This window comes from Apium graveolens, chromosome 6 (assembly GCF_009905375.1).
Source record: "Apium graveolens cultivar Ventura chromosome 6, ASM990537v1, whole genome shotgun sequence".
Classification (NCBI taxonomy): domain Eukaryota; kingdom Viridiplantae; phylum Streptophyta; class Magnoliopsida; order Apiales; family Apiaceae; genus Apium; species Apium graveolens.
In genome coordinates this window covers 250,283,252-250,308,992 of record NC_133652.1, presented here as the reverse complement: position 1 = coordinate 250,308,992, position 25,741 = coordinate 250,283,252, and the positions used below count along the sequence as shown (strand labels likewise).

General features: G+C 35.4%; 1 protein-coding gene across 3 annotated transcripts; it reads right to left on the bottom strand.

The window, feature by feature from the left end:
* Nucleotides 1-687: 687 nt before the first annotated feature.
* On the bottom strand, nt 688-7,041 carry LOC141667071 (uncharacterized). 3 transcript variants are annotated; one of them, XM_074473420.1, is made up of 5 exons: nt 6,842-7,041; nt 5,720-6,136; nt 3,829-4,636; nt 3,181-3,403; nt 688-1,352 (listed from the first exon to the last, which is right to left on the bottom strand). In XM_074473420.1, exons 2-4 carry the CDS (start codon nt 6,107-6,109, stop codon nt 3,261-3,263), a joined length of 1,341 nt encoding a protein of 446 aa, XP_074329521.1. In that variant the 5' UTR covers nt 6,110-6,136; nt 6,842-7,041; the 3' UTR covers nt 688-1,352; nt 3,181-3,260. The 3 variants fall into 3 exon arrangements, with proteins under 3 accessions (XP_074329521.1, XP_074329522.1, XP_074329523.1); XM_074473421.1 differs by having other exon boundaries at nt 688-1,269; XM_074473422.1 differs by having other exon boundaries at nt 3,994-4,636.
* Nucleotides 7,042-25,741: the final 18,700 nt, after the last annotated feature.

Below are 25,741 nucleotides of genomic sequence, written 5' to 3'. Positions count from 1 at the left end.
AACACGGGAATCTATAAAACCTAACTCACATTCTTTTTCGTATCAATTTTTTCTAGTCGAGTTCTAAAACAATATCTAAAATTTATTTTAAATTAGTGAGACCTTCATTAATTTAGAAATCATAAATTATCTTTGAATTGTTGATATTTAAATTTATTAAATTTTAATATTTTACTTAGATTTGATTTTGTAAATTATCATATATAAATTTCATCCAAATCAAGTCGAATATGACCGAGTCTGACCGAACATATTTAGTATTTCCATGTTCAAAATTGACTTCTTCTGAAAACAACCGAACCGAGTAACCTCATAAAAAGCGATTTCGAATTTTGTTCATCGACGCCGGACGGTACCTTTTATTCGCAACCCTAGCATGAATATTTAATGTTAGACCACTTACATGGGCTAGAAGCCCACTTGCTTAATTGATACTGTTTGGTTAAATAATGTCAATCCATATAAAAGGTAAATAGCCCACTTACCCACGTACTTTTGTTAAAATTCAGTTTCATCTCAAAAAGATTTAGATAAACCAGAAAACTATAAAACATAGCTTGTAATTATAATTTACCAAAACAATTCAAAATTATTTAAGCACGTAAATGACTTTCCTTATCACGTCCACCCAAAATATAAAGTTTCATAGAATCTTCAAGCGCCACAGAGGCCATCTGTAACCATCTAGATTTTAAGAAGTTGCATTCGAACACAGCAAGCATCGGTATTACAAGAATCAGTACTTGAAGTTTTACATGCACCCTACCAAACATCATTCAGTTTCCTCTTACAAACTCATTATTGCATCATGATTCTATAGTTATCATTTCAGTTGTCACCTTTGCTGCTAAAAATCTGATACATCCAGAACACAAATTCCTAAATCCTGATCCTTCTATATAAGAATGTACACACATCATTCATACAAGGGCAAATAAGTTGCAATTTGATAACAGAGGCCATCAGTTTGCTCAACGCAACTAGACTCCCGGTACTCGGAGGTAATCAGAATGATACTCTCATCATCTTAACCCACTTATCATTTTTCCAAGATTCTCAAAGCATGATACTGTTGTAGGCTCTGAACAGGTAAGAAACTGAGGCAGGGGAAACCATACAGTTACCTCTACAAACTAGCATCACACACCTCCACAACAACACCAGCTGTACAGCTCCCCACGCTACACTCTGCAGGAGAAGGTTTTTTGATGAGCAGTTTTAGCTACTCTCTAGGTCACACCATTTACCGCATTTTTGAGGATAGTATCACTGTCACCAAAACAAATTCAGACAATATCATGCAACCAAAACCTCCATTTTGCTCACCCTCTGGAATCTCATTATATATAGGACTACAATATGCCAGAATCACGATGTTAGATATTCTTAATATCAATATCAATTCAAATAAAATAAAATAAAAGCATCAACGGATGCTGTATCAAATATGAATGGAATCAAAACCAGTTGATGAAGTATAAAGAGAGAACCATTAAGGAAGCATCATACTCGGCATTAAATTGTCACACAGAATTTTGATCACCCAATTACCTTTAATATCATAAAGTAATTTTAACATAAGGTGTTTAACTGAAGATTTCATATACAAGGTGAACAGGTACAAGTATATCTATTAAGTTTCCCATTAATAAATGAATTTTTTTATGAGGAACTTAAGAACATGAAACTGAATATTACGTCTCTTAGGATACATCATTCTTCAAATTTCAACAGAATTACCCTAAACACTAGCTCATAAACACAAGCATAATTCAGAATTCAGCCAGGCTACAGCAATGAAGGCATAAACAACTCGCTGAGACCCAAGCAACTCCAATGGAGGAATGAATATGAATTCAAAAGCTTGTCACACGATATACATATGTTACCTATCAAAGGAAGTATCATAAACACGACCATGGACATCTCGGCTTCGAGATCAACCAAGGAAACTTGGTAACTAAAAAGTAGGAAGAGCTATATCAAAGTGTCAAGCAGCACAATAAGTGGAGAGAGGGCAATAGATCATTTCGAATCACATAATAATAATAAAAACAACTCTTAGTTACTGGTATCTATTCATGACATTACAATAATTGCTATCCTCAAGCTTATCCAACTCTTCATTGCTATCCTTCTATCACAATATATATTACCACAATATATAAAAAAAACCTTATGCAAATTTCATTCAAGAATAGTTAACACAATATATATTAACTAACGAACTACATCACAGCACATAAAGGCATACAGCTAACTTGACATTTGATCTCACACAGACACCAAACAAGTTTATGCATTCATCACATAAAAGTATAGGTATATAGCTACATGAACACCATTTAGATCAGTTCAGTGACCAACTAAGTTAACCAGACTCTTCAATTTTGCCCTCATACCCGTGTCGACCGGACATGACATGGGTGTGGGTATGGGATCTGAGTCGGATCCTTTGTATAGAAACCAGACACTTTGACTTCAAGAAATCTAGTTCAAAAAGATTTACAAGGCCTCATAACAACTTAATTCTAGACAGGGATTTACAATTTTCATGTTATCCTTTTGATTTATGCTATAAATATGACATAAACAAGTTATGTATGTGTTCTCTTCATTTGGTAAAGGACACTAATTTACAATGTAAAGTATATAAAGTAGGTATGATTTCCCTTATGTGAAGGGTTATATGCTGAATCCCAGCCCCCATGTCCAATTTCGGATCCATTTCCACTAATCCTAATATCTTAAAAACAATGAGTCTGACACTTGGATCCACACCGGTGTCCGACGCCCGTACCCGAGTCCGGGTAACTTGGGTGACCAAAAGAATAAAACAAAAAGACAAATACATTTCCCTTTCGGTTGACATGAATAAATTTGTTTACTTGATGCACTAATTCTTCATTAGATTAACAAAATTTAGCTATTAACATAAATATATACAAAGATGAAGAGCGCATTCAACCTACAAGTACTATCCTAAATAAATCCATAACATATATTAAGATCCTGTAATCACTGTTATTAAACTGATTACAGAAAGGTAAAAGATCCTACTACTTTAACATGAGATGTGGCAATGCAATGAACCATTTGATAGAGCAGCAATAAATTACGTATAAGATTCAAATCCCGGGTGAAGTATCAAGAAACAACGTAAAATTTGGCTTAGCTTACTTCAGCAGAGTACATATGTTGACACAGATTGAGCTGCCTCTTGACATGAAATAACATCAAGAGCTACACAAATGTCAGTGTCACACTGTCACCAAATGGCTATGTTTTTCAATCTGAACATAGTAGATGCCCCGGTTAGTTATGCAAATTATATTTGCATAACTCAGCATCATAGTGAAAGACCATTGGAAGCAAGATTTTGCAAGCCTCCAAATCTCTTGCCCTGGAAAATGCAGGGTACTCATCAATAATATCCTCAAAAAGAATATATTCACAAGCTTCCAACTTTGAGATTAAGAAATTTTACGCATTTTCTAATACCAATTCACGAAAAACAAATCTGAGACATTTGATCAAGGGTTTAGACTTTACACAAACATAATTGACGGTATAATCTCCAGTATCTTCATTACAAATCATATTATATGGTAAGATCTTTATGTAAATGCTATAGACTACAACCTGATACACCAGTTCTAAATTCATAAATCTAACATCCTATTTCACCACATAATCAACAGGGACAATAGCTATGGAACATAAACTATCCTCTTTATACACTTTTTTGGAGAACAGAGATGAACCATATCCTAATAATAAAGAGAACAGAAAACCCTTTCACTGACAGTTAACAAATGTTATTCGTACCGCCAGATATTAGATTCTTTAGCTCCATCAAATGCTCATCATTTGAAATATGGAGTGTAATACGAAGATTAGTCAATAGTCCTTCTTTTTCCCAACTTAATGGACCAGATGCATATAATTCTTCTAAAGTGCGTCGATAAGTATGTAACTCTAAACTATGCATACTTTCTGCTATGTTCTCTTCTGGAGGAAGGCCACCACTCTCCTTGTCCCTTGAGCCGCCGCAACAAGATTCTGCATCACTGGAAAGGCTATTTGCCTCTTGATATGACACTGCTAACATCCGGGTGGAAAACCTATTTAGAGTTCTAGAAATAGCACTACAGCTACCAACAGAGGACATATTGCTATCAGAATCATTACTCTCAGAGTCTCTTGCAACACAACAGCCAATGAAATCATTTAGGTCTCTTCTATCCAATTCATTATATCCATTTGTTATATTGTTAAAGGAAGAACGATTGTACTTTTCACCCAGATTTTTTCTTGGGTGAGCTACAGCATCTACCTGATCCACATTAACAGGAAGCCCTTGATGCCTTCGGTCTTCTTTTTCAGCTGCTCTGAGTTTCTTAACATGTCCACTATTTTCCTGAATAAGAGATGAACAATAAGGAGATGCTCTTTTTAGTGTTCTATAATATGCAATATGAGACCCCTCTACCCCGATGTATCGCACTGCTGATAAGTCACCTTTTTCTTGATTTTTGATAGCTGCGTCAGCTTGTGATGCATGGAGGCTCATCTTCTGATAACAATCTGAAGTTGACAGTTGACTACATTCCAATTCTCCAGAAATCCCCGATCCCTGTACACAAAATGTCAACGTATAGGTTAGATAACTGCAAATAAAAGCTGCATCTTGAGAAAAACAGAAAAGCGAGTACAGAACAAACAGACAAACAATCAGAAATAGTAAACAATGACAATCAAAATACATAAAACACTTGAAGAATTTTGGTATATTGAGAAAACCTGGAAAGGTCATGATTTTACAACACCCCAGGCCTCCCTCCTAACCTCGAAGAGGCATTCTTTTTCTATGCTAGATTATTACCCTCTTTTGACTACATACGAAGAATCTTTAGACATTAAAACTTCCACCAAACAAGATCAAAGCTTACCTCCTTCCATGTAAAACAACTTAATATGATTACTTGATTAAGCTGCCATTGTTTTTTACTCCCTATGTCCCATTGAATTCTCTACATCACTTTTTGACACGCTTTTCAATGTTCATTTAAAGTACAACTCCATTATATTTTTTTTAATTTTTTTTCTGTATAAAAGTTTTATGTTTAAACTTTTATTCAAAAAATAAAATTTAAAAAAACATTACGAAACTATATTTTATAGAGGCCTCAAAATGCGTGCAAATAGTAAACGTAAAGAAATCAACGGGACGGAGGGAGTATTACGTTAGTTACACAACCACCAAGATCCAAAAATAGCAGCACTACTTAACTTGATGGAAAGTCAAGTTGAGTTATTTTTATTCTCAAATAAGATCATTCATTAAATTCAAGAACAGGATATTATGCAATTAGTAGTGGACATGCATGTAATTATATTAAATGAAAGAGAATGAAGGTTTTTTTAATCTTTTGAATTAAAATAGTAAAAAAATTGACTTTTTAAGTCAAAATAAATCTATTCTGGAATGGATGGAGAAAGGACTTCCATTTATGATCACAAAAACAACTAATATTGTTCATTTTGGTGGAAATTCTCAGTTTTGATTTTAATGAATAGGACATGTGTCAGGAGTCAGGACTTGGGACATGACAGCCATCGTGCAGTAACACAATGAAATCTCAAAATACACATAATTTTGTTAATGAAGAGCTATATACTTTCTATGAATATTTGGTGAAATTGATAAAAAAATTACCTTGAACATCAGAACCCATTCATCATTTTGCCAACACTGTCTAACCCGGATATTTGATATGTGTACTCCAAACTTGTACGATGATCCAAGTAGCCGAACCATACAATAAGATCCACGAACCCATGATACAATGGCAACTCTCCACATAACATCATCAAAGACCTCCACGACATCACCGGCCGCCCAACTCTCCACCTTTTGTACAGGAGGAAGAGGTCTGACAAGATTTCTATGTACCCTCTCAGTAACTTCCCCATGTTCTGGAACATAACGATCATATCTCACAGTGTAACTATGCCCTTTACCTGAGATAATTTCAGCGCCACACCAAGCAGTCAAGGAATCCACTTCCTTCAACACCTCCACCTTGCTGCCTCTTTTGAATCTCATGATGAGTATGACTTTACTCTCAAAGATCTGCCAAAATCAGGCTGTGTTAGAATTTCTTTTCTAAATATAATTCGACAAATAAAAAAAGAAAGAAAAATCGACATTGATAAGCGGAGACATAACAAAACATCTGAAATTGACCATCAGTTTCACAGAATCATATACAATGTCTTTACAATGACATCAAGAACTACAATCTAGAAGTAATCAGTAGCACGTGAAAAATAAAAGATCACGCCGTGCTCTGTGTATCATTATCAAGGAAGCCTGTAACTTTCAGAAAGCAACAAATCCAATTAGTTTCATAGAAAACAAAAACTAGAACACAACCTAACCATTTTCTTTCAAAAAAGCAAAAACGAAAACGCGACATATACACTTACTTCAATAAAGACATCAACAATAACACTTTAATCCAATTCGTAAATATAGACAACAATATAACAATCACAAAACCAACAGTCAACAATTTTGCACAAAATCGAACATAAAAAATTAAACACTCGATCAATCAATCATATATCAAAACACTCTTTATACAGATCTTTCTATAAACCAAACAAAACAGGTAATTAATCAAAACAAACAACAATTAATCAAACAAAAAGTCACAAAATCATAATCAACACATAATGTTAATTTCAACAATCAAATAACACAACAAACATGTATAATCAACGACTTGTAATTCAATAATCATAAAATTAACAAGAAAAAACAGAAATAACGTACCTTAGATTGGAATTAAAGAAAAATAATGATGAAATTTGATGTAATTAGGCTATTTGTAATCGTTTAAAGCTATGAATTAGGAGTGATGTGAGCTAGGGTTTGTAATTGTGTGATACAAAAGAAAAGGAATAAGAAAGTTGTGTGTATATGTACGTCTCTTGTATGTATGTATTTCTTGTCTTCCACTCTTAATCGGATGCCCAAACAAATTTGAGTTAATAATTTTTTTTTCTACTTATACTCGGGTATGTACATTTTAAGCCGCACATAAGTACCATATATTTAGAGGGTTTTTTTTAAAAAAAAAAATCAAAAAATTGTTTCTTCGATTTCTCAATTATTACTCCCTCCGTCTCGGTCAATTATTTACATTTGTTTTGGGTACGGAGGTTAAAAAATATATATAGGACCCGTTTGACGGCCAACTTATAAGCCACTTGTGACTTACAAGTCCGTAACGGCTTATCTGATGCCAAACCTGTAACGCCCTCCAAACATGTCCAAACCTGTGTCAGAAGTTTGGAGTCCACAATACACATACATACACACACCATATTTAAACCTGTTTATGAATATAGTAATATATATGCAATGACCCTACTTACCATTATCCACGGATCGAAGCAGTTTAAAGTATGCCCACAAGCCACCACCTTATTTATATTACAAACGTACCAAATCTCAGTTTATTTATCTTACAACGAAAGTAAACTTTATTACAAACCACTATCAACACAAACTAGTACAAACATCCTCTGCTAGATTATCCTATTTCAACTTGGATACCTAGCTCGCACACTTGTCTGGGGATCCTCGCTACCACCAGTTTTCTTTTTCACTGGAAAGAATATAAACAGATTTGCAAAAGTGAGCTAACTAGCTCAGCAAGTCATAATGACAACACTGAAATTAAACAATGATCATTTGAAATGATATAAGGAATCAAGTTTACTGATAAGCAATGATTAAAATTGGATATTCACTTTTATTTTAAAAACCAAGGTTAGGCTGCTGATCAGTCACGCACTAACCCCGAGCAAGGCTCCCAGCTATGCTCTATATACTGGATCCAAGACACACATTGGCCTATTATGACCACGAATCTGGTCCGACCACGAATCTGGTCTATATTTAAAAACAATCCAATTCCAGAATCACAATATGATAAGCAAGGTAAATCAATACGCTGAATCATAAACAACATTTATCTCGAAGCATGGGATGATATGTAATTCCATGAAGGTATAGTAAGGAAATCATAAAGGTTGGGTTTCAATCAAGGAAAGAAATCAGAAAGCAGAAGACCCAAGGGTTCAAGAGTTACAAGAATTGGTCTTCTGTTATACAAGACATAAGGGTTGGTATGTTAAGCAATCCCGTATGAAGAATCAGTATGTGGTAGATATGTATTTGTTAGTCCCTAACAATGCAACAAGAATTACAGAAGGGGGGTTGAATGGAATTCTTGAACCTTTTTAACAAAAATATAAAATGTTCTATCTTAATAATATATAAGTGTTTGATTTGCAAAATGCGGAATAAGAAGTTAGTAAAATCAAAACTCAAGTAATTAAAAACACAAGTCTTTAAAAACTTTCTGGTGGATTTGAATGTATCCACCAGAGATATATATTATATCAAGAGAACTCTCTGTAGCAAGATTAGCTCACAGCTGCTTACAAATATGAATAACTAAGTTTACAGAGAAATGCTAAAGATGCAGCTTACAATTGTTTCTCCGAGATAATGTTCTTAGTCTTGTTCTTGTTGTTCTATTTGCTACTTCTTGGTTTATATATCACCAAGATTAGAAAGTAATAAGACAAGATAATAAAACAAAACCTATCAAGTTTAATACTATGCTGCTTCATTACTCTATTCCAGCATCTTTGAATATCTTCATAATAGCATGGAAATGGCAATGCTTCTTTGTTCTCTAAAACCCAGTTGAATAGGCTTCCACATTCCTTTTGCATACACTCGACATATGTGGCTATGTTGTCACTGTCAACAGATGTTTGAATTGATTATCCGTCGGGTACATGATCATCTGTCGGGTTGCCTTGTTGATCATCCGTCGAGTGACATTGTTGTTTATCCGTCGGGTAGCTATCTGGCACTTGACTTCATTTCATTTATGCAGAATTACAAGACATCATCTATGTACAATTAATCAACCTATTCTGCATATCTAATTAAAGTCAACATGACTTGAGTGCTACTACAGAATCTAAACAAGGTGTATGCAGAAATGTGCTACAGACTCATTATTACACAAGCTACTCACTTGATGGATAAAAAATCATCATCCGTCAGGACTATATTGAGTCATTCGTCGAGACTATATTCCTTATCCGTCGGGACTATATTCCTTATCCGTCGAGTGCTACATTTTTCACTAAGTAAAATCTACTAAGGTGTTTTGTTAATGAAATCATCAAGTTCACAACATATCCACAACAATCTCCCCCAATTTATGTCTACTGGAATTGTAGCCATAAATTAAGAGAAACTTGATGATAACAAAACACCCCAAAAATACAACTTTAAAAGTAAGTAGATAAAACTATAAAGTGCTTCAAATAACAAAATGCACAAAGATTAGCTCACAGTCATTTTCAAGGTGCTCCTCTAGCCTGAGCAGATTAATTTAATTCCTTGAAGATCTGGATCTCTTTCCAAGCTTTCTGTTGTTTTCTTCTATCTGATTTTGGAGCTGTTTGTGGAATTCCAGTTCATCAGATTCTGAGAGATTTAGCTTTTCTTGCATTTCAAAAAGAGTCTCATTGCTAGAGATGCTCAATTGGTCTTCTAATCTGAAAAATCTTCTAACTCCTTTGTCATCCATGAACTCCATCAGCCAGTAGGGCCTAAGATGCACTCTACTCCCTGTGTAAGGAATAGTTAGAGTCTTTGGGAGTGCATCTTTAGCTAAAATACTCCTCAGTTCTTCAATTTTCTTTAGAACAAGTCTTCTTGCAGTTACATTGAATCTAAAGTTCTTCTTGAATGATGAATAAACCTTTATCAGCACAGATTGGCTTTCTTGAAGGATCCTGTGAAGTGGCCATTGAATCTCATTTCCTCCCTTGTATTTGAAAACTAACCTTTCAGGTAGATTCCTGTAGGCATCAATCCCTCTAACTTCTTCCAGTTCATCTAGATAGAGGTTGAGATCAGAGAATTCCTTGATGTCACATAAGTACATGTAATCTCCCTTGTTAACTTTGGATTGAGCTTTGGTTAGAAATTTGGATTTGAGAGGTGATAGCTTCACTTTCTTGACTGCTCTTGACTTTGTTCTCTTTGGGTTGTTAAGGATTGGCAAATTGAAGTCAGGAATTGGTAGACTTTCCCAGTCTATTGGTTCATCCTTAGGCACAATAGGTTCACCATGAATGTTCCTGTAAGGATCCACCACCTTAATGTCTTCAAATACCACTGAGGGTTTTGATGCTTGAGTTGTAGTTGGAATGGATTCCTTGGGAAACTAATCCTCCAATTCCTTACCAACAAAGTTCAATTTCCTTTTGGTTCTTTTGGCCAATTCCTTGTATCTGTGAGATTTCTTCTGTTGTGGTTCAACTTGCTTCTTTGGATCTTAAGATTCAGTGATTTCAGATGGTTGAGCAGGAATTTGTTGTTTTGGTTTCACAACTTGTAGCTTGGCCAAGATAGCAGCTTGCTCTTTCTTTTGTTTAACCTTTTTAGAATCTAGAGCAACTTGCTTCTTTTCTTGCTTCAATCATGCCTTTTCTTCTTTCTTTGCTTCAGCAAATTGAGGATGTCCAGTCACCACACAAATTTCTTTACCATTCTTGAAAACTTTAGCAATTCTCCTTTTCAAAGCTAAATCCGCTGGATCCTTGTAGAAGGCAATGGATCTTGACAACAGTTTCTTCTCATCAGGCTTTGGTGTCTCATACACTGTATCCAAAGGGTTCTTTAGTGATGATTTTGGATAGTTCACCCTTGGCTTCAAAAGTACTTCAGCCTTTGGAGATTTGATGCAGGATGGCTGTCCTCTTTCCAGATAGTTCATGCTCATTTCATTCACAGAGATTTGCCTGACTTGAGAGTGATGAATGCCTGACTTTTCTGGCTTCTTTGCTAGCCCAAACTTCTTTTGAATATCCTCATCAATTTTTTCCCAGTTGATTGGATTCAACTGCTCCTTTTCAGCTGCTTTTAAAGTAGCTGTTGCTTCCTTTATCAGATCAATACTGTCCTTAGCTGGTGGCTTTGGGATAGTAATTATTGGCACAATTACTTTGCTAAATTGAATGTTGAGCACTTTTTGCTCCCCCTCACTCCTAGAACTCTCTTTCTCCCCCTTTTTGTTATCATCAAGCTGAGTAGAGGAGGAGGTTTGTGCAACCACCAGTTTCTAAAGCAAGTCTGTTTGTTGAGCTTGGTGTAGATGAATTACTGTAAGAGATGCTTCCATTGCTGTCATTCTTGTATCCAAGGCATCTATCTTTGTGGCAAGATCAGAATTTTTCCCGAGTTGTCTCTTAATGTCAAACATTGTATCTTCTGGAAGTTTAGAGCCCATCTTGTTAGAAATGGCCTTTTTCATCTCATCAATATCACCTTTGATAGTGTTGACATCTTGAGCATGTTGAAAACCTTGGATTTGTTGTAGTTGCAAAGAAGCAAGATGTGCTTGAAGGAGTTTTTTGGTGCTGGCATTTGTGGTGGTTTGAAGAGCAGAATTTGTCTGATTTATGAGTTGAATCAGGGTTGTCTTGAAGTAGTGTTCATCACATTGCTTTGAAAATGCCCAAGATGGCATGCCTGATCTTGAACTAGAGCCTACTTCTCCCCCTATGTCCAATGGCTCTTCTTCACTATCTCCACCTTCACCTCCAAAGAATTCTTCTGAACCACCAGTCTCATTATCAACATCACCAGCTGTAGAAGGCAAAGCTGTGATGGCATCCTTAGCTCTTTGCATGGACTGTGTGGTGTGCACCAAGTTTAGCATCCTTTCTGCATTGTCATTGCCCTGTCCATCTAGAAGTTGGTAGGCTGGAACAGGGTGAGTAAATGTCCCAGCATCCAAGAAGGTGGAATCTATAACAGCTTGAGTTTGTTGAGATAGTCCCCCCTGTCTGCATCCTGGACATTCATTAACTCACTTATAATAACATCCACCCTTATATCTTTAGTACCTGCTTTTCTCTCATTTTCTCTCTTTTCTTGCATCAAGGTCTCACCTTGGCTCACCACCCACACACCTTCACCTTCACCATCTAAGGCGGGACTCCTCACACTCTCTTTTGCCAATCCTGAAGAACTGGATTGTATATTTTCACTCTTTTCCTCTCCTTTTTCCTGGGAGCAACCCAGACTCTCACTCAGTCTTCTGCACTTGAGATAATTGATGAAATTTGAAGCTGTGCAGAGACACTCGACAGATAAGGGATATCCGTCGGGTTAGCAGTTTGACTATCCGACGGATAAATGTTGTTAAGCTTATCCGTCGGGATACAATCACTACTCGATGGATAAGCAGTATCCATCGAGTGAGTAGAAATGAATATGTTTGGAGTGGAAACTATTGTGGACTTTGTGCAGATTGATGAGAATTTTGGCACAGATGTCTCAACAGTTCCTGGAAGAATTGGCAAGTGAGCCAATAAATCATCCAAAAGATGATGCTCACTTGCACTAGATTTTGGCTTCTCCAACAGAGTTAAAGAAGGGGAATAAGGAATTGATGTGTTGATCATATCCACATCCAGAGAGTTTGTGGGAGAATTTGGTGTTTGGGGTGCTTCTATAACTAAAGATTTTGGCTGTGACTCCACATTTATTGGAGCCACATCAAACTGACTTTGAAAAGGTGCAGTGACTGTGTCTTCAGCACCAGTTTGCACAATGTGTGAACCATGTGCATCCCCAAGGGTTTTTGGTTTCTTCTTTCTAGTATAGGTTTGGGATGAGCTTGTGTCCCTTACCCTTTTGGCCCGTCCTCTTGGCCGAGATCTTTGTTCAATAGTCACATCCTTTTGGGCGGATACAACTAGCAATGAGCTTATGTCCTTATTAAGCATTACAGTTTGTTGGGAAACTGCAGTGTGGCTAGGCTGGGAAACACTCACCTCTCAAACCTTATCCTTAGGGTTTCTTTGATGTTCACTCTGTCCCTCACCTTTCTTACCCACCTTCACACTCCCCTCTTTTGATTTGGTGGATTTTGTAACTGGCATCTTTTGAGAGATGCCAGAGGGGGCTTTCTTTGACTTGGATTTAGAAATTTTTGATGGTTTGGTAGATTGGGTAGGAAACTGTTGGGTCATTGACACAATTTCCAGAGCTACACTATAAGGCAAAGAAATTTATGAGGCTGGACGAGTAGAGACAACTGAACTTAACTCACTTACCTGAGGTGCCTCCATAACAAGAAAATAGAAGAGTGACACCTCTTTGTGATGGTTTGCCCTATTCAAATCTGCAATAATCCTTCTCTCTTGAACCCAACAATCTAATTTGTTGGTTGGGTTCTCAAGCACAATATCCTCAGAGAGGTGGTTAGCAATCATCATTAAAAATCTAGCATAATAAACATTTTTACCCCTCTTATTTAACTCCCCTAACTTAAACCCCAACTCAATTATGATAAGATCACTAAAGATGAAAAATTTATCAGTAATAAGCATGTAAATCATGTTAAACATAGAGATATTGACAGAATCAAAATTACTGATTTTACCAGAAAAGACCTTGGTAACTACATCACACAGATAACTCCATTCCTTTCTAAGACCCAACCTCCTCATTTCACTTAATTTAGAAGTGGAGAGTGCATAGTTCATGGAGTTAAGCATGTTAATAATGTCAGTGTCTGTGTGTGGTGAAGTTACAGTATTATCAGGAATCTTGAAACATGCTTTAACAATGTTACTATTAACACATAATTCCTTACCTTTAATAGTGAAAGTGATAGACTTATCAGCTGAGTTGTATGTAGCAGTTGTCCACATCTCTTCAACAACCTCACAGTAGATGGTAGTGTTAGGGCGAAAACACGCGCTAATATTCACGCAAGTATACGCGTTCGCAAGTAATATAGAATACTTTCTAGTTCGTTCCCACAGAGACTCAGACTAATTTATTGTCTAATTAAACTCACGCACCAATGTATGATTACTTCTCAATGTTAAGACACTAACACTTAAAATTGTTGACTAAACATTAACTACAATTAACTACTTAATTAATCACTTAATTGATACTTCAAATTAACAATATTAAAATACTCATGAGATCACAACTTCATTACTACTTCCTTCAATAGCTATTGTTATTACCTTTAGAATGTGACAGTGATGATATTAATCGAATAACACGAAACTAATAAAAGCCAACTTTCATTGTACTAATACCATTCTACCAAAAATCCACAATTAAGATAGAAGTCGAATAGTCATCAATTATGTTGAGTTCCTATATGTCTACAGAAATTGACAACACAACTATTTAAGCACAAGTTATCCCTTTTGATTACACAGGGCAAATAAAACTGTTAGAGTTACCCACTAATCATGCACACCGTACATGAACCTATGCTAGCATGGCAAGTTCTAAATCTCAAGATCCACCGTCGCTTCACAAGAGATTAACACCCTATCTTATATGTTCGCGACGCACATAAGACGAATACGCACAACCAATACTAGATATCATACAATCATCACACACTAAAGTATTAAACAATTAACTAAGAAATTCCATAGTAAATCCGTTACAACCCCATGATCACGATTAGCCCATAATAGCACTCATCGTCATCATGGGTTCATATGAAATCATGATAAACAAACACAATAAAATAATAACTAAACTAATTATATTAAATCAGAGTACATCACAAGAGTAAATAGGTTCAAAATAAGAAAACTAGCATCCAACGTTACAACGAAATAAGAATCACGAGAAAATATGCTTCCTCTTCGTTGCTGTGTGCTAAAACGGTCTTCTTCCTTATCTCCTTCGCTCCTTGCGTAATACCACGATCCTCTCTCGTGAAAACGTCTCCAAATCTACTTATATAATAGTCCCATAAAACTCAGATTACATAGAAGTGGAAGCCAAACAAAAGTAGAAGTCCTAAAAATAATTATTTAAGCTGAGCGGGCGCTCAGCTTTCTGCGCGGCCGCTCAGCATTGCTGAGCGGGCGCTCAGGACCCTTCTGGAAAATTCCTGAGTTTGCTCCGTTTCTTCGCCGTAATCTTCCCATTTCTTTCCTCTTGCAATGGTGAACACATGCCAAGACTTATTCTTGATGATTACTCCTCCGAAATGCAACTAATACCCTGAAATGCATAAACACTAGAAAAACGCATCAAATACACAAAATACTTGATTTCAAGGCACCAATTTAAGCCATTTTAAGATGTTCTAAGTGGTATAAAATGCCACTTATCAGGTGGGTAATTCCAGCATGGCATAGTTAAGTTTGCAGTTCTTCACAAAATCCATCATTTTTTGGTAGTCACCAGACTGTTGAATCCCCTTGTTCACAAGAGCAGTGAAGTTGTTCTTCTCATAAATAAATCCAGTTTGAGACATTATCTTGACGACATGTGCCATTGTTAGAGAGTAAAAACTTGCACAGAGAGAGAGAGAGAGAGTAAGTGCTTTTGAGAAAGAAAAAAATTAGAGCAGATGATTTGAGAATGATAAAAGAAAAGTAATGAAAATGAATTAAGTTTTTATACTATCTAAAAAATAACTGTAAAAAATAATAAAGTAACCAATAAGAATTGCCCAAAGTAGCCGTTAAAAAAATAAACTGTAAAAATTCCATCAATTATCCGTCGTGTTATGCTTACAAACTGTAAGTATACTCGATGGATAATGTTCAGAGAATCAACGACTAAGAATAAGACAATTCGACGGATGAGGATAAATCAGTTATCCGTCGAGTCATAAAATATTCCAGAAAAGTAATTGATTTTATTAACAAATAGTATACCGACGGATTATCAAACTCGATGGATAGTGATCATCCGCCGAGATGTAAATTTTGACTTAGCCAAAATTTCATCCATGACTGAAAAATCAATTAAATTTCTGGCTGCATTACAACTTGCAAACAATCTATAGAGATTCAAGAGTAATTTAGCATACCTAACTCACTTACCAATCTTGAAAAGGTGGATTCATCCACTAGCTTGGTAAATATATCTGCAAGCTGCTTTTCAATTGGAACAAAATATAGTTCCACAGTACCATTCATTACATGTTCCCTTATGAAGTGGTACTTGATGTCTATGTGCTCTGTCCTTGAATGCTGTACTGGATTTTCAGTGATGGCAATTGCACTTGTGTTATCACAGAAAATGGGAATCCTTTCAACTTACAAACCATAGTCTAGCAAATGGTTTTTCATCCACAAAATCTGTGCACAACAACTGCCAAATATATTCAGCTTCAGCTGTAGAAGTAGAAACTGAATTTTGCTTTTTACTGAACCAGGACACAAGCTTGTTTCCTAGAAATTGACAGGTTCCTGTTGTACTTTTTCTATCAATTCTACAACCTGCATAATCTGCATCTGAATAACCAATTAGATCAAAACCAGAATCTCTAGGGTACCAAATGCCAAGTTTCGGTGTTCCCCTGAGATATCTGAAAATTCTCTTAATAACTACTAAGTGAGATTCTCTAGGATCAGCCTGAAATCTAGCACACAAACATGTGGCCTACTAGCTGTTAAGTACAGAAGTGAGCCAACCATGCCCCTATAACTTGAAATATACACAGACTTTTCAGTAGTGTTTAATTCAAGCTTAGTTGCAGTGGCCATGAGAGTTTTTGCAGATGTGCAATCCATTAGATCAAACTTCTTTAAAAGATCATAAATGTATTTAGTTTGACTAATGAATATTCCATCACTAACTTGCTTAACTTGCAAACCAATAAAGTAAGTTAGTTCTTCAATCATACTTATTTCATACTTACTTGGCATCAATTTGGCAAACTTTTTACAAAGTTTTTCATCTGTAGAGCCAAAAATAATATCATCTACATAAATTTGAACAAGTATACTAGAGCCATTAACATTTCTAAAGAAAAGAGTTTTGTCTATTGTACCTCTAGTGAAGTGATTCTCTAAAAGAAACTTTGACAAAATGTCATACCAGGCTCTAGGTGCTTGCTTCAGTCCATAAAGTACTTTCAAAAGATAGTAAACATATTCTGGAAAATTTGGATCTTCAAAACCAGGAGGCTGACTGGCATAAACTTCCTCCTCCAAATCTCCATTCAGAAAGGCACTTTTGACATCTATTTGATAGACTTTGAAATTGGCATGGGCTGCATAGGCTAAGAAGATTCTGATGGCTTCAAGTCTTGCAACAGGAGCAAATGTTTCATCAAAATCTATTCCTTCTTGTTGATAATAGCCCTTAGCAACCAATCTAGCTTTATTCCTGACTACTATGCCATTTTCATCCATCTTGTTTCTGAATACCCATTTGGTGTCTATTGGATTCTTTCCTTGAGGCTTGGGCACCAACTTCCATACCTTATTCCTCTCAAATTGGTTTAGCTCCTCCTGCATAGCTAAAATCCAGGATCCAACAAAACTTCTTCTACCTTCTTTGGTTCTTCTTTAGAAAGAAAGCTGCTGTATAGACATTCTTCTTGAGTTGCTCTCCTTGTTTGAACTCTAGAATATACATCACCAATGATGAGCTCAAAGGGATGATCCTTTGTCCATTTCCTTTGTTGAGGTAGATTAGCTCTAGATGAAGAGGCCTCATTGTTGTCTTGATGTGTGATTGAGTTTAGATTATTAGAAACTCCCCTGAGTTAATGGATCTTTGATTTGAGAAAGGGGAACTTTCTGTAAGTGATCTATTCTGACCTACAGCTTCTTTTGATGACCCGACGGATGGTGAATTTTGAGTACCGACGGATGAAGCTGGTTATCTCCCGATGGATAAAGCAGATTGCCTCCCGACGGATGAAGCATTATGCAACTCGACAGATGTTGAATTTTGTGCTTCATTGGTAGTGGATTTTTCTGCATTATCCTTTGATACTGTTTCTTGATCACTTTCATCATCACTGTCATCACTAACCATCTTCACATTGTCAAATTTGAGGCTCTCATGATATTCTCCATCTTGCAGTCCTTCAATCTTTTTATCATCAAACACAACATGTATTGATTCCATAACAATGTCGGTTCTTAGATTGTAGACTCTATATGCTTTACCAACAGCATATCCAACAAAAATTCCTTCATTTTCTTTAGCATCAAACTTCCCATTCTGATCAGTTTGATTTCTCAAGATATAACATTTGCAGCCAAAGACATGAAGAAAATTTAGAGTTGGCTTCTTGTTCTTGAACAATTGATAGGGAGTCATGCATTTTGCTTGATTAACCAGAGAAATATTCTGAGTGTAGCATGCAGTATTTACAGCTTCAGCCCAGAAATATGTTGGTAACTTAGACTCTTCAAGCATTGTCCTTGCAACTTCAATAAGTGATCTGTTCTTCCTTTCTACTACTCCATTTTGTTGTGGAGTTCGTGTTGTTGAAAATTCATGCAAAATCCCATTTTCTTCACAAAATGCTCTCATGACAGAATTCTTGAACTCAGTTCCATTGTCACTCCTGATTCTTCTAACTTTGAAATCAGGATGATTATTGACTTGCCTTATGTGATTGATGATGATTTCACTAACCTCATCTTTAGACTTTAGGAAATATATCCAAGAGAACTTTGAGAAATTATCTACAATTACTAGGCAAAGTCTTTTCCTTGAGATGGACAACACATTGACTGGTCCAAACAAATCCATGTATAGCAGTTGCAAAGGTTCTTCAATTATTGAATCAAGCTTCTTTCTGAATGACGCTTTGATCTGCTTTCCTTTTTGGCAGGCATCACACAATCCATCCTTAGAAAACTTTACTTGAGGAATACCTCTAACCAGTTCTTTCTTTACAAGTTCATTCATGGTCTTGAAGTTTAAATGGGATAGCTTCTTGTGCCATAACCAACTTTCATCCTGACTTGCTTTGATGAGAAGACAAGTAACAGATTCTACATTTGATGAGTTGAAGTCAGCTAGGTACACATTTCCTTTTCTCACTCCAGTGAGAACCACTTTGTTGCTCCTTTTGTTTGTCACAAAACAGGCTTCAGAGTTGAAATTTACTGAGTTGCCTTTATCACATAGCTGGCTGATGCTCAACAAATTGTGCTTGAGACCATCCACTAAGGCAACCTCCTCAATGATGACATTGTCTTTTGAAATTAAGCCATATCCCACAGTATAACCCTTGTTGTCATCTCCAAAATTAATACTTGGGCCAGCTCTCTCCTTGAACTCTGTGAGCAGGGTAGAATCACCAGTCATGTGTCTTGAACAACCACTATCCAAGTACCATAGATTCTTTCTGTTTCCCCGCACACATCAAAATCAAATCAAGTTGATTTTGGTACCCAAGTTTCCTTGGGTCCTGCCTTGTTAGCTTTCCTTTTCTGTTTCTTAGTTTTGATCTCATTTGACTTGGGGATATCAGATTCATCCTTAGTCATTTGAGTTGGACCTTTGAAACCATTCATTACAGCAGAATTATCATGCATATTTTGATTAACAGGAAATGGCATGCTACTAGTAAATATGTTATTCCAGTAAGGCATGCTAAATGGCATTTATGGCATACTAAATGCAGCATAATAAGGATTAGGTGCAAATGGCATATTAGCAAACTTTACATTCATATTCAGTGTAGACATATCATTCATAGGCATAGAAGGCATGGCATTTATGTTGGAAAAATGAGGTGGCACAGATATGGAAGTAGGCATGGTAGTTTTACAATTAACAGACAAATGATTTACACTACCACACTTGACACAAATTTTTCTAGGAGCATATTTATCAAGTGTGTAGTTGTTATGCTTGTTAATTCCTACTTTACCATTTCTATTATTTTTCTTTTTAGCCTCTGTTTTAACCTCAATCTTTTCCAGTCTGTCACTCAATTGCTTGACAGTCATATGACCAACATTAGCCTTTTTCTCCTTCTTCAATTGATTGGATTATCCTGGAACAAAATTATTGGAAACTGATCCATATTTCTCATTTAACTTGGCAAGTTTGGATTTACTCACAGGTTTGCTCACAGTCGACGGATGAGGATTTATATCACTCAACGGATAACCCTTTTTGTTATCTGACGGATGACCCTCATCATCCGTCGAGTCTACATCTGTTAGCAATCCTTCAACCAAATTGGATTCCAGCTTCTCCTTATTCTTCTTCCAGGCTGCATCACAAAAGGACTTAATACCTTGAACTTTGGTCATTTGAGCATGAACATCTCTAGATGTTTTCCATGCCTTAATCACCTCATGTTCTCGTTCAAGCTGCTTCTTCAAGATCTCTTCTTTCTTCAAGGACTCAGTTAATTCATCCTTAGCAATTTTACACTCAATTCTCAATTTTTCAAATTCAATGAACTGATACTCTAGCACATTATTCCTCTCACTTAAAAACAAATTATTTTCTTTGATTTTAGCATTTTCCTTAGTAAGAGACTTAAGTGTAACACGCAAATGATATAATTCTGTAGACATGTCATTTATTGCATCATTACACTCAGCTTTAGATAAATGTACAAGGTTAGTGGTGATTACCTGATTACTTGAAGAACTTGTCTCAGTTTCATCAGACTTAGCCATTAGGGCTAGATTGACATAGCTGACATCCTCATCCTCATCCTCATCCAGACCATCTGTTGCCCGGTCATTTTCTTGTGTAATGAAAGCCCTTTCCTTTTGTTTGAGCAACTCAAAGTATTTCTGTTTATAATCCACAGGCTCGAACCTCTTTTTGCTGGAATCTGACTTTCTACACTCACTGGCAAAGTGCCCTGCTAAGCCACATTTGAAACATTTGAATTTTGATTTATCCACCATGTTTCTATTTGGCTTAGCTGCTCCAAAGTTCTTCTTGAACTTGAGCTTGGCAAATCTTCTGGAAAGAAATGCAAGATGTTCATCAATATTCTCCATATCATCTTGGCTCAAAGAATCTTCATTTTCTGCTACCAGCCCCTTGCCCTTGTTTTCACAGACCTTTGAAGTTGATTCAACAGCTTCCATCTTCATCTCCTTCTCTTTCTCTAACTCAGCAACTAGTGCAATGGATCCTCCTTTCTTCTTTCCTCTCTCCATCCTCTCATCTTGCTCTATTTCAAGTTCATAAGTTTTCAGGAAGCCATACAGTCTCTCCAAAGTAAACTCCATGTAATCTTGAGAGTTTCTCAATGAGACTGTCATAGGTTTCCATTCCTTTGGAAGAGATCTAAGGAACTTAAGATTAGATTCTTTTATCTGATAGACCCTTCCATGCAACTTCAGAGCATTTAGTAGTTTTTGAAATCTACTAAAAATGTTAGTGAAAGACTCACTATCTTCACTATGAAAGTGCTCATATTGCTGAATTAGCAGCTGCATCTTATTTTTCCTGACTTGTTCAGTGCCATCACAGATAATCTGTATTGTATCCCAAACTTCCTTGGCAGTTTTGCAATTGATGATGTTGTCAAACATGTCACCATAAACTCCATTGAACAGAATATTCATGGCCTTCTTATCCTCCCTGACTTGTTCAATATCAGGATCTGACCATTCATGCCTTGGCTTGGGAACGGATGGCTCATTTCCAGTTACAGCTCTTATTGGTACGTGAGGGCCTCTCTCTGTGCAATCTACATAAGCCTCATCTTGAGAAAGTAAGTGAAGATGCATTTTTACCTTCCAGTGATGGTAATTATCTTTGTCCAGAAAAGGAATCTTGACTCCTACATCCTTCTTGTTCATCTTGCTGTTTGTTGTGATCTTTGAACTCTTTGTTCTTCAAGAGCTTGCTCTGATACCAATTGTTAGTCCCTAACAATGCAACAAGAATTACAGAAGGGGGGTTAAAAAGAAATTCTTGAACCTTTTAAAAAAATATAAAATGTTCTATTTTAATAATATATAAGTGTTTGATTTGCAAAGTGCGGAATAAGAAGTTAGTAAAATCAAAACTCAAGTAATTAAAAACACAAGTCTTTAAAAACTTTCTGGTGGATTTGAATGTATCCACCATAGATATATATTATATCAAGAGAACTCTGTGTAGCAAGATTAGCTCACAGCTGCTTACAAATATGAACAACTAAGTTTACAGAGAAATGCTAAGGATGCAGCTTACAATTGTTTCTCTGAGATAATGTTCTTAGTCTTGTTCTTATTGTTCTATTTGCTACTTCTTGGTTTATATATCACCAAGATTACAAAGTAATAAGACAAGATAATAAAACAAAACCTATCAAGTCTAATACTATGCTGCTTCATTACTCTATTCCAGCATCTTTGAATATCTTCATAATAGCATGGAAATGGCAATGCTTCTTTGTTCTCTAAAACCCAGTTGAATAGGCTTCCAAATTCCTTTTGCATACAGTCGACGCATGTGACTGTGTTGTCACTGTCAACAGATGTTTGAATTGATTATCCGTCGGGTACATGATCATCCATCGGGTTGCCTTGTTGATCATCCGTCGAGTGGCATTGTTGTTTATCCGTCGGGTAGCTATCTGGCACTTGACTTCATTTCATTTATGCAGAATTACAGGACATCATCTATGTACAATTAATCAACCTATTCTGCATATCTAATTAAAGTCAACATGACTTGAGTGCTACTACAGAATCTAAACAAGGTGTATGCAGAATTGTGCTACAGACTCATTATTACACAAGCTACTCACTCGATGGATAATAAATCATCATCCGTCGGGACTATATTGAGTCATCCGTCGGGACTATATTCCTTATCCGTCGAGTGCTACATTTTTCACTAAGTAAAATCTACTAAGGTGTTTTGTTAATGAAATCATCAAGTTCACAACATATCCACAACAGTATTTATGGAGTAGTATCATATAGGTGTGGTTTGTATTCAAGAATTCAACAATCAATGGTTCATAAGAAATCAGACTTGCAGCTCAAGATCAATAAGAATCAGGGTTTAGGGTTAAGTACTTCAAAGTACTTGCAATATAGAACAAGAACCAATAGGAATACTTGCAATTATATTAGGAGGAGCAAAAACACTTGCCTTATCAATTCGCTTTTACTTTACTCGTACTTGTCTACTGGTTCCCACTCACTGAATACTTGCTTTTCCCTTTCTACATCTCTCTTCCTCTATTAAATATCATACGTACTTATCAATACTACTTCTCATCTCGTTCTATTCATTACAAGCTTCTAACTACCCTTCGTTTCACCCAAATCCGACGTACGGATTGAAAGTTATAGCAAAAAAGTCAAAAAATGCACGTATAGTCACATTATGCATCAATCAGATCACATATAACACGTAGCACGTAAGATATTCAGTTAAAATAATTATTCGAAGAAGATTCGGGGTTAAAATGATTTTTCAGGTATTTAATACGAATTTTTGAACATTTTTCAGAATTAAAACGGGGTTCCGAATCATTTTATAATTAAATAATAGGGTTCAAACACCCGAATCTGAATTTAAAATGATTTAATACTAATTATCGAGCTTTGAAAATAATTTTAAGTAATATTTTAAAGCTCAAAACTATTTTTTAGGATTTTTAAATCAAAATAAATAATTAAATGTAATTAAATGTAATTAATTAAAAGTAATTAATAACTAATTAAATTAATTAATTAATATTTAAATTAATTGATTAATTAACTAATTAATTATCAACTAATATTATTTAACTAAATAATTAAGATTTATTTTTAAATTAAAAGTAATTTTCAGAAAATAAATAATGAATTTTGGGAATTTTTAAAGTAATTAAAATCAATTTCTGAAAATAAATATAAACAAAATATTATTTGTGAAAATAAATAAAACAGCAATCTGGTTTTTGCAAGTTTTTAAAACTAAAATATTAAAAATGTAAGTTTTACAATAACCAGGGGGCTAAACTGTAATTTTATAGTCTCCCCTTTCCTCCTTCACCTCGCCGACCGGAACTCTATGGCTGCCGCCATGGAGCTTTTACGGCGGCCTGAAAACCTTCCAGAACACGCCCAAATTTGCAGCGTATAACGTATTCACTTCCAATAACGTAATAACAGTCTTATTTTTCTCAAAATCACAGCCAAACAGCCGTAACGTTGATTTAAACAAAACGCCGCCGCCACTGTTACTTTTCCGATCAAGGCTTTTCAGAAATCAGTTGTTAAATTCAATGACACCATTCGATTCGTGGTTAAATGATTTATTTAATCATGTAAACAATTTTGACTAATAACCCTGGGATCAAAAAGTCCCAAATTTCAATTGAAATTATTCTAGAACATAAACCCTAATTTATGAATCCGAGAATCAAACATCAATTTCTATATGTTATTGAACTCGATTTTTGACATATAATATACCAAATTAATCAGGAGAAAATTATCTACATGATTATGCCATCAAATCATATCAAAAACATCAAGAACAAAATTTAATAATTTAATCTTTAAATAATTCGAAATAAAACAATTAAATAAGAAAAATACCTTGATTTCTGCACTAAAATAGTTGATTGATTCAGAAAGAGCTTTTCGAGAGCTTCAATTTGATATATGGCACGCTTGAATCGGAGTTCGATAACGCCTTCGTTTGTGCGTTTGATTTTCAAGAACGTAACGTTTAATTAGTGTTTTTTCTGTATTTTTACTGGATTTTACTGACTGATTATGATTTTACGAATAAAATGAAACAAGAAAAGGGCTATATATATTTATGAAATATTGGTTCGTGTTGGATCATATTGGATCGATAAATTAGTTACTTAGCCGCTAAGTAACTGCAAAAATGATCCGTTTTGATACCCGTATTGGATAATTATCCAAATCGGGCTTCTTATAAAACATTTTATACGAAAATAATATAATAATATCCCGTCTTTTGAGAATACAGGTTTTGTTGGTTTATCGAAATGATTATCGTATCGAGAATCGTACGCCGGGACGCGTATGGGCCAAACCGTAATCCGGATCGAAAAAGTCAAAACATGGAAAATGTCTGGAATTATCAGTTAGGTTAGGAAGGAATTTTCCGAAGAGTTTCGGGTTTTAAAAATGCAAAAACGGTTGAAGTTGGATGATTCCCGGCTTTATAAAATAGTTTTGTAATTATTTAAAAAATAATTAATAAATTCATAAATTAATATAAAATCATATAATACTCCAAAAATTACCAGAAAAATACCTTAATTATCTATATTTTATTCTGGACATAATAGAATTAACTTATTCACCTTTTATCACATATAAACATCTAAATATCAATATCAATCAACAGATAATTCACCAAAAATCACATAATAATCATTTTTTGATAAAATAATTACACGTGATATCCCGGATATTACAACAGAAGTCACACTAGAGATGCAATAACTGGTGATCCCAATACTGGAGTAAGAACTAGAAGTGCTACTGCAAATAAATGTTTGCATGCATGTTTTCTGTCTCAAATTGAGCCAAAGAAAACTGAAGAGGCCTTGCTTGATCCTGACCGGATAACTGCCATATAGGAAGAATTATATCAGTTTGAGAGAAATAAATTTTGGGAATTGGTTCATGCACCAAGAAACAGAAGCATTATTGGAACAAAATGGGTGTATAGGAACAAGATGGATGAAAATGGAATAGTAACAAGATATAAAGTAAGAGTGGTTGCTAAAGGCTATTCACACGAAGAAGGAATTGACTATGATGAAACTTTCGCTCAAGTTTCAAGACTTGAAGTAATAAGAATCTTCCTTACATTTGCACCACACACAAATTTTAAGGTGTATCAAATAGATATAAAGAGTGCATTCCTCAA

Excerpts from the sequence above, each read along its gene's own strand:
- LOC141667071 (XM_074473420.1), bottom strand. The coding sequence starts at position 6,109 with ATGAGATTCAAAAGAGGCAGCAAGGTGGAGGTGTTGAAGGAAGTGGAT. Across the intron at positions 4,637-5,719 it reads AATGGGTTCTGATGTTCAAG|GGATCGGGGATTTCTGGAGA; the intron begins GTAATTTTTTTA and ends TTTTGTGTACAG. Across the intron at positions 3,404-3,828 it reads AAAGAATCTAATATCTGGCG|GGCAAGAGATTTGGAGGCTT; the intron begins GTACGAATAACA and ends TGCATTTTCCAG.